The sequence below is a fragment of the Cariama cristata genome, unplaced genomic scaffold (genome assembly GCF_000690535.1).
Source record: "Cariama cristata isolate BGI_N322 unplaced genomic scaffold, ASM69053v1 scaffold16792, whole genome shotgun sequence".
In the NCBI taxonomy this organism is placed as follows: Eukaryota; Metazoa; Chordata; class Aves; order Cariamiformes; family Cariamidae; genus Cariama; species Cariama cristata.
The window spans coordinates 1-10033 of NW_009602290.1; the positions used below are offsets into that span (position 1 = coordinate 1).

A 10033-nucleotide genomic window follows, 5' to 3' on the forward strand; every position below is an offset into this window, starting at 1 on the left:
GTGCTGATGCGGACTGAGGAGCAGCCCAACATGTCGGATGTAAGTGCCCGAGTAGAGTCACGGGATGTGTTCGGTCCTGGCCAGAGTGTGAGTCAGCAAAGCGAGAGGAGCACAGGGAGGGGCCGGCAGCCATCCCTGGGTTTGCTGAGCCCTCAGCAGCGTGCCTTGCTTTGCAGTGAGCACCCAGCTGCCTGGCTGAAGCTTGGCTGAAGCACGACCGACCTGGGGGCTATAACTCACACCCCGTCCTGCTGCTGAGTGCATCTCCTTGAGACGCAGCCTTGCGATACAGTTCCCCTTTTCCAAGGGGAGGGAGAGATCTCGAAAGGTTTGGGAAATTGCCAGGAACCCTGCATGTGTGTGGTAGTGGGAGCTTGTCCTTCTCCCAGCCTCTCGCCACCCGTATGATCCTTTGAACCAGGGGACCGTCTCTCAGAGGGGCCTCTGTTTTTGGGTACAATACTTGGGACGAGGCAACAGGGACTGGGGTGGCTGATGTGTGGGATTACCTCTGGTGAATCTCTCTGGCAGCTCACTGGGGTGGGTGTGCTGATGGGGGGCTTGGCCTGTTGGAGATAGGTGCCGTGAGGGGTCTCGGAGGAAGACGTACACCTGTGCAAGAGGGGTGTGACGCTGTTGGGGTGGGTCCCTGAGGAGCCTGCGGGCAAACCGGCAGCTGCACTGGGAGCTGGCAGAGGTACAAGGAGGGAGGTCTCCACCCTCAGAGCTGCTCCTTGTTGTCAACCACATGGTCAGGTCAGAGCTCTGCGGAAACCTTGACGGGTGAGAGGAAGAGGGAGCCTGGGAGGAGAGGCCAAACACACTGCCCGTGTCCCTTGTCTTGTGTAAAAATCAAGGTGAATTGGGAACTTCTCTCAGGTGTAATATTTTGGCTTTGAGGGTGGCCCTGTGCCTGAGCTGTGGGGTGAGCCAGGGGTCCGGAGTCACCCCTGGGACTCAGTGAGCAGGGATTAAAGGAAGTGACTCTGGCGAAAACCCAGGACTGGCAAATTCACCTTTCCTCTGAAACCGAGGCATTCTGGAGACAGTGCTCTCCGGTTAAGGTGGAAACAGAGCATTCTTCAGAAGGAAGTGTCAGCCCAGCTTGAGCTCTGGACCAGCTGCTCCTATCTCCAGAGAGCCCTGTGGATGGCTCATAAAGCAAAGCCGTCAAAAGTCAGGGATCAGCAGTGTTGTGGCCATGTGTCTGTTGAGGGTGCACTGAAGAGGGCTAGGGCTGGGGCTGGCTTCAGCCTTCAGACCAGCGGAGGAAGCACCTCTTTAGCCCCACTTAAACCTTATAGACCTGACTGCTCTGCTGCTGCATCCTTGTTTCCAGGTGGTGAATTATGCTCCCTTCACACTGCTCCCGTCGGCAGTACCAAGTGCCCTGTTTGAACAAGCGTATGCTGTTCAGCAAGATTTTAACCTGCTGGTGGATGCTATTAGTCAAAACAAAGAATTCCTGGAGCATACGCTGGCCAGGTAACCTTCTTGCATGTTGCATTTTAATGAAATATTTTAAATCCAAAGTTTTATCACCTTCCAGGCATTGCCTTCCATCCATTCATGTCCTTCAAGCTGAGGTGTGCATTCCTGTCCTCTGCAGAAATTGTCTCCTTTGCTGCGTTATTTGTCCTAAGATTAATTTCCATCAAGTCTCTGTGTTTTGAGGTCTCCTTGGGCCTTAGAAGATGGGACATCTGGCCAAAAGTTGACTCCCTGCAATGATCTTCAATTTTGCCATTGTTTCAAGCTTGTGAATTCTTATTTGTGAGCTTGTTGGCCCCGGGCCTTAAATTGAAATTGCTGGAGTCCCCTTTGAGTCCCGGATTTAGTAGTCACTTTTAGTCTGATTTTGCATCTGCCTGTAGCTCTCCGATAACCACCAGCTCTGCTGCCTGCCCGCAGTTATGAAGAGAAGGTGTTTGTTCCTTCCCCCACACCTACTTCTGATCGGTCACCCCTTGTCCCCTGCTTTCCCAGCCATGCCAGGAAAGTGACACGCAAGGTCTGGGTGCTGGAGGACTGGTCAGCTTTGGCTCGTGAACTCTGCTGGATTTATCTGTGGCTGTTGCCCTGTGCTGGAGCAGCCATCCCTGACTGCAATCCCATAATCTGTAGAGCTGATGCTTCCACACAAAACCCATTTCCTTTGCTGCTGGCTCTCTGGCACCGGGACAGAGCAAAGACGACTGTTTTCCAGCGTCCTTCTTGTTTTGTTAAAGCCTGACTCCTCAGAGATGTTTTAGTACTTGTGCCTGTCCCAGAGCTTGTGAGGGCATGTTTATACCTGTGGTTAAGGAATGCAGCACCTGGGGCTTGTGTGCATGCCAGTGCCTGCCCTGTGCTGCCTCCTGCGCAGTGTCTCAGGGCAGCTCCTTGGAGGTGCTGCTCACAATTAGCTCATGGATTTGTGACCTGAGGCTGAGAGAGTTGGGGTTGTTCAGCCTGGAGAAGAGAAGGCTCCGGGCAGACCTTAGAGCAGCCTTCCAGTACCTAAAGGGGCCGACAAGAAAGCTGGGGAGGGACTTTTTACAAGGGCATGGAGTGATAGGACAAGGGGCAATGGCCTTAAACTGGAAAAGGGAAGATTTAGATTAGGTATAAGGAAGAAATTCTTCCTGGTGAGGGTGGTGAGGCAGTGGCAGAGGTTGCCCAGAGAAGCTGTGACTGCCCCATCCCTGGAAGTGTTCAAGGCCAGCTTGGATGGGGCTTTGAGCAACCTGGTCTGGTGGAAGGTGTACCCGGCCAGGGCCAGGGGGGTCGAACCAGATGACCTTTAAGGTATCTTCCAACCCAAACCATTTTATGATTCTGTGACTCTGAATAAAAGCCAGGCCTACTCTAGCAGGGCCACTGGAGCACTTGGCACCACAGCATGCAGGATTTGGAACCCAACAGGACAGGGGGAATTTGATGAAGCTTGAGAAGCTGCTTCTATAAACTGTGTGTGCAGGCACAGAGAGACTTCTGATTTCTTTCCTGTATCTGCAGAATTCTGCTGCATTTCTTTGCTTTTGCTTGTCCTGTCTCTCTGCCCTGCAAATGAGTCACCTCTGTGCAGCGGTGCTTTTTGTAGAGTGGCTGTGCTGAGCAAAGTGGCTTTGCATTACGGTCATGTACTGTGGCCATTGATGAAGAGTGCATTCATGGTGAGATGCTTAACAGTGCTGTAAGACTTGGGTCTAGCCACAGCCCTGCTATCTGTGCTGGAGAATGTCCCTGATAAGGTTTTTTTCTGGAGAGGGATTAATTTTCTTGTTCCTCTGTGGCAGTATATTGGGACTGATCTCGTCTGTCTTTCTTTCTAGCACCATCAAGGTCGATGACTTCACAGCTCAACTCTTCAGAATCCACATGCAAGTTTTGGAGGAAGGCTTGGCTCAGGTACCTTGGCAGGAGACCCCAGTGGTCAGCAGCTGTACCCCTTTGCATTGCGGTGGGGTTGCCTAGGCTCTGTCTGCAAGCTTGCTGCTGTGGGCTTTGAACTGTTCCTTAGCCAGGCTCGTTGCTCCCTAAGCTACGATGTCTTGGTTTACAGCCTGTGAGCTCAGGACCTTGCCCTGTTTGACATTTGTGCCCTTTGGTTAGTGCCGCTGGAAACAGTCAGGCCATGACTAGGAGGATTTAATATGGTTTGTCTTTGTCCTCTGGGAACGTCAGGGAAAGGGCAAGAACCTGTGCCGTGTCGGGACCTTTGCCGGACAGGCTGTCCCTGCAGAAGCTCCTTTACTCTCAGGAATGTTGTTAACCCCTCTGAGGAGGGCTATGGGCTCTGAGCAAGGGCCAAGGCACCCACGGGCATGTCTTGCAGAGTTTTTCATCAAAATGAAGGTGACTGGATCTGTCCCAGGAGGATTTTGAAGTGAGGTCATCAAAGGGATTTGCAGTTAAAGGCAACAGGAGAACGCACTTCACCTCCCCTCTGTTTCAGTCTGTGTTTTTAGGCATAAACCGCTCTGATTATATGTTTGACTGTGGGGTGGATGGGACACCGGCTCTGAAGCAGATAGAAATAAACACCATTGCTGCCAGCTTCGGAGGCCTCACCTCCCGCACTGTGGCGGTCCACGGGTAAGGGAGCATCTCTGGCCTGTGCCAGCAGGTGCTGCAGCAGCTGTACCGCATGGCCTGCTGCGCTCCCTGTCTTTGTGTGCTCTCCAAACACCTGCTCCTTAGGTCCGGCTGGGGGCTGTTACGGCATTTACAGCTCCTTTTTCTTTTTTTTTTTTTTTTGTTCCACAGACAAGTGTTGAAAGTGCTGGGAAAGTCTAAGGAAGCATCGCGCCTGCTGCCTAACAACCCATCGAAAGGGCTTGCCTTGGGTATTGCGAAAGCCTGGGAGCTTTATGGTTCTCAAAGGTAAGGAGAGAGGAGCTGCTGGAGGCTGGGTTAGCTTTCCCCTGGAGATGCACGTGTTTGGTTTTGAAATAGTGCTTTCCGAAAGTTGCCTGTTTGCTAGACAAGCTGCTCTGGAAAAGCCTGTGGCACCCTGGGAAGAGCAATGCAGTTGTTTTAGCATGCGAGGCTGCTGTGTCACAAAGGCAGAGAGGTGCAGAGGGGCCCTGGAGGAATTGTGTGGTTCAATAATCATGCACAGAGCTTGCTTTTCCTCCTGCCCTTGTGCTTACACCCTGCACTGGTTTGGTAATTACCCAGGATCAGTACTGCTCTCTGTTTGCATGCTGACACCTAGAAACTGGAGAAAATGAGCAGGAGCAGTGCAGGAAGCTTGAATCACAGTGATCAAAAGTTGGTGATCCTGGGTGCATGTGGAGTGTTTCTGGGTTTAATGATATCCTTGGTATCTCTTCCAGTGCTGTGGTGATGTTTCTGGTGGAGGAAGTCCAGAGGAACATTTTTGATCAGCGATGTGTAGAAAATGAGCTTTGGAACAGGTAAAAGTTGAATTTTCCTGGGATGGGAAAGGAAGGAGATAGTACGGTTTTGGAAAAGGGAAGCAGAGCACACTGCTGCCAGATTGTGGTGTTTCCCTCAAGGCAGCTTGTGGGCCATGCCCAGGCTCTCCAGCAGGCACGGCGTGGCAGTGGGAGCATAGGAGCAGGCCAGGGAAAGATGGAGGTGTGCAGAATCCGTTTGCATTTTTACTTTGTCACCTACTCAAGGATAAAGTCAAAACACTTTATAGTTTCTGTGACTGTGAGAGGGCATGTCTCAGTATGTAACAGAGCAGCCTTTATCTTGCACTTATCTCTTTGACCTGTTACGCAGCTCTTTTCAGCATTCCTTCAGTGGCCACCTGCCTAGCCTCAGCACCCACCTTCGTCTTCTCACCAGCTTCCCAAAGCCTCTCACCAGTTCTTTGCTGGAAATACCAGCAGCCATCAAAGCCTCTGGTCTCCAGGGCTGATTCCTTGCTGATTTTGTGCCTGTGTAGTCCTCAGAGCTGCACCAGGGGTAGCTTTGCTGTGGGCCAAGTCTCTTAGACAAGACAATAAAGAGCAGAATGGGGTTAATGAGGGTCTTGCTTGCTCTCCGAGTTGGAATTGGGCACAGGGTATTTCATAAAAGCCTAAGTAATGATTGTGACAGATCTGCGGAAAGTAAGCAATGTGGCAGTGGAGTAAAGGACCCTGGAGAAGGAAGTGTTTTGATAAGGTCTCGTCCTGAGCCGGTGCTGGAGCTGTGCCGTGCTGTGTCTCCAGATCAGCAAGTCCACACTGCCACTGTGTGGAGGAAAGACTATAAAGTGTGAGGGAAGTAAAACATGCAGGAAGTCACTCGTCTGTCTGCAGCTCTTGGCTTTGAAGCCAACAGTGAGTGAATCTGTTACGTAGGGATAAGAAAACCAAAATACTGACTTCTCCTAGAAACACTTTAGGAGGTGAAAGGTGAGTATGGAGAAATCTGGCGTGTTTAGGCATGTGTTCTGCTTCCTACAGTATTTGGGCTGGAAACATAGGACAGGTGCTAAAAACAGGAACTGTTTTGGCCTGTAGGATTCCTCTGGCTCTGCAGTACAAAGCCCACAGATCTTCCTTGCTGGAGCCACCAGTTCCACCTGTCAGTTCCAGCTCAAGTAACTATGCCCAGCCTGGTGACGCTCCCATTCCTCTCTTAACAGGAATATTCGGGTCATCAGGAAGCGATTCAGAGATGTGTTTGAAAAGGGGTCTCTGGATGATGCCAAGAGGCTGTATATGTGAGTATGAGCCAAGGTGCGCGTTCCTGGCTGTGTGTTGGGCACACAGGGCTGTAAATGGGAATTTTCAACCAAAGCTGGTGGTATGTTCTGAGTGTAAATAGTGACTGTCTGAGAAAGCAGTTCTCTTCCATGCTCCAGGCTGCTGCTGCTGCTGTTTCCTCTTAGAGCTGAACTGATTTTGTTTTCACAGTGGTGAGATTTTTGCATAGAAGCATCAGACCCTTACAGCTGGAAATGTAATTTCCATCCTTCAATCCACAGCCTTCAGAGCTCTGCAGGATCTTTACTTCCCCCACATACATCTGCTTTGAAAACTCCTGGCTATTTCAGAGGCTTCCATAAAGACATTTGCTGCTCACATGATGCTTTGCCAGTGGGAGTCGGGCTGAGTTATTACTGCTAGAGGAGGAAGCATTACATGTCCTTATAGTATCTGTTGGTTTTGAGCCACTCAGCGTCCTGCCTGCTCCCTGCGAGGGCCAGAAACATGTAGGTCACTGTCACCAGGCGCTGGCAGTTGGTGCCAAGTGTGACTTTTGTCGTATTTCCAGGGTAATGTGCTTGGAGCTGTACAAGCCTGAAAGAAGATATGGTTTCATGCCAATGTTTTTTCTGTAGTTAGGCTAATTTTTTCACGGTTTGACCTTTGGTGCCTGTGCTGTGTTTAATTAACAAATACAGTTGTCATTGCCAGACAGTTAAGGGGAAAGTGTATCCACTGTACTTCCTCCAGAGTATCCTCTCCTCTTACTGATGAATGCCTTTACAGTTACACTGCCTGGCTGCCAGCAGTTTCTGTCCTGCTTTCCCTGACCGTGTGCACAGTTTGTGTGGACAAAGCTTGGGTGTGAGGTGCTACAGGTACGCTGATAGCCTGGCCCTGGCAGGATGTTTTGGTGCTTGGGCAGGTTGTTGAGTTGGATGTCCTGCCTTAGAACTGCCACTGGAGAAGGACCCTGTTCCCCGCCAGCTTCAAGAATCTCCCAGGCTTGGCTCCCTGCTGGGCTGAGTGCCTGAATGATTGAGACTTTGGTTAGTCAGGGCACAGGCCCAGGTGTCAGCTCCCTGTGTCTCAGGACAGGGCAAGCCAGGTGGGGCTCAGTGGAGAGGAGCCAGGGCCTGCAGTCCTCAGCTTTCCCTGGCAGAGCCAGCCAGGAACAGAACAGCCCAGGAAGCGAAGGAGAAGGGGCAAATGCTGTAATGCGTTGCCTGCCTGACCCCATTGCAGCCCCCTTGGTGCTGGGGGGTACAGGCAGGGACTGGCCTGGTTCTGTGAATGCTTTTGGTTTCCTTTCCAGAGACGGCCAGGAGGTAGCAGTGGTGTACTACAGAGAGGGCTACGTGCCAAAGAACTACGACCAGCAGGTCAGTACTGACTGCTCTGATCAAGAAACTGCCCACGCTGTGGCCTTGCCCAGCAAGTTTGAAATGCCCCGTGATCCCAGGGGCATCCATCCTGTCCTGGGTGGGGTTAGTCCTGTCTGGCGTGGCTGATAGCATTGGGAAGCTGTGATTCCACAGTGCACATGGGTGTCCCTGGCACTCGCACAAGAAAAACGAGTGGCTTTCTTCTCCAATAACCACTCATGTGGTAACCTCTTACCACAGCACTGAATTGCTTCTCTACAATGGGTTAACACAGCACCTGCTTAAAGGGTTTAGACTTGATCTGCAGCTCACACTCTGTCCTCTACTAGGACTATTAGGCTGCAGGTAATAATACTACAGACCAGATCTTGCTGTTGTCTGGAGGTGGCAGCACTGGGGAAGCTGGGGAGGGGGTGCACACAAAGGCAGTCGACTAACCCAGCTGTGCCGTTTCCAGAGGTGGTGGGAAAGCCATGTGTGCATGTCTGCTTGTCTCTGGACTGCTATTGCCACCCCCCCATCCCTGGCAGGCAGGGAGGGAGGAGGCAAATCATCTGTCAATAACTGAGCAGAAAAGAGTGGAGAAAACCATTCGTTTGTTTGCTGATGGGATGGTTGCTCTCTTTCTGTCTCAGAACTGGGAGGCACGGTTGTTGCTGGAGAGATCGAGGGCAGTGAAGTGCCCTGACATTGCTACCCAACTCGCAGGCACCAAGAAGGTCCAGCAGGAGCTGAGCCGGCCAGGGACGCTGGAGAGATTACTGCCTGGCCGCGCCGAGGCTGTCGCTCGAATAAGAGCAACGTTTGCTGGACTCTATTCCCTGGATGAGGTGAGTGTGAGCAGGGTTGGAGCAGGAACGAACACGCAGACGCGTGCTTGGCCTGTGTGATGTTTCTCTTTGGTTAAGAAGATGAAAGGCCTTTGCTGTCATCCCTGGGGGACCTCATTGATTTGCTCAGAGGAGTCTCTCAAGGAGCCCCTCCTCCTCCCTGATGCTTTGCTATTGTCATCCTTTCTGCCAGGGCGAAGAGGGTGACAAGATAGCTGCTGCGGCTATTGCTGACCCCGACCGGTTTGTGCTGAAGCCACAGCGAGAAGGTGGAGGTATGACTGGACTGGGTCTGTGTGGATTTTCATTGTGGTTTGTGCTGTATCCAGGAGAGGCAGTAGCTCTGTGATGGCTCCTGGTCCTGTGCCGAGAGGATAAAAGGTGGGGTGGGGTGGCTTGTAGCTACTTGTAGTCGTGGCAGTAAGGTAGCGCTGCTCCTGGAGGAGCTCCCTAGGCCCCAGAGCTGGGGCATGGGGAGCCCAGGCAGCACATGGGGAGGCAAAGGCTGAGTCTGTTTGGGTTGCTGGGGCTGCATAGCTGGGGCCAACAGCTTCCGCTGTGCTGGGAAGTGCTTGACTTGCTGGTTTTGTTGTCAGGGAACAATCTCTATGGAGAAGAACTCAGGCAGGTTCTGCAGAAGATCAGAGATAGCCCTGAGAGAACCTCCTACATCTTGATGGATAAGCTCAAACCACAGCCAGCAATGAATTACTTGCTGAGGGCTCACAGTCCCCTACAAGTGTCCAAGTGCATCTCAGAGCTTGGTATTTTTGGTGTCTATGTCAGGTGAGAACATGCTTGCATTACAGAGTGGTTACCTGCTCCAGCTGGCACTTGGGTTGGGAACATTTTCCCCTCTGTGCTGAAGACAGTAGCATGGCAGAGGTCTCCAAGGAGGTGGAGGTCCAGGGAACAGATGTGACTGTTCAGTCTTTGCCCCTGGCAGCAGCTCTCTGAGCCCTGCGTTCAGACACCGAACCGCTGCTCTGTACCTGCTGCCAAATGAGTTGTTGAAAAACCTCAGAGCTGGAGCTGGCGGTTACTGGTCTAACAGCCATGTGGAACCAGTGTGGCTCACCCCCGATTTCTGGGAGTGTTCTGGCTGCAGCCACGTGCTTTTCTGAAGCCCTGGTGATCTTGGGAAATATCTGAAGGCTTAACGCAGTCATGTTCAACCCTAAATAGCTGCCGCTTTCGTTTAAAACCCTCATAGACCCATAGAAATGTTTCCAAGGCTTATAAATTAAAGTCCTTCTCGTACAATTTTAGAAACAAATGTACTCTGGCAGCGTTCAGAACCTGACACTCTGCTCTGTGTGCAGAGCAATCAGCCCAAAATGGCCCAGCTGAGAAAAGGCACTGTCGCTGGCAGGCACAAAACAGACGCAGCTCTGGTGTCTGCAGACCTCGGCATTAGCCCTGGGGCTTTTACGTGCCTGTTACTTGTGCTGCGCTGTGGCAGGGAACATGAATCAAATTGTCCAAGATGAAATGCCATAAGCTTTACACTCTGCAGGTGCTCAGTTGCTCTTTTCTTTGCAGACACGGCAAGGAGATGGTGATGAACGAGGCTGCCGGCCACCTCCTGCGGACGAAGGCCATCGAGCACGCAGATGGTGGGGTAGCAGCTGGGGTGGCCGTGCTGGACACCCCTTACTTGGTGTGA

General features: G+C 51.9%; 1 protein-coding gene across 1 annotated transcript; it reads left to right on the top strand.

Annotated features, from left to right (window-relative positions):
* Positions 1-3: 3 nt before the first annotated feature.
* Positions 4-10033, top strand: GSS (glutathione synthetase; the record flags this gene model as incomplete). Its single annotated transcript, XM_009694712.1, has 12 exons — positions 4-39; positions 1340-1485; positions 3315-3390; positions 3938-4077; positions 4249-4365; positions 4821-4901; positions 6089-6166; positions 7468-7534; positions 8173-8367; positions 8561-8642; positions 8964-9153; positions 9910-10033. Coding segments are annotated over 12 exons (1332 nt in total), but the record flags the coding sequence as incomplete, so codon positions are not given.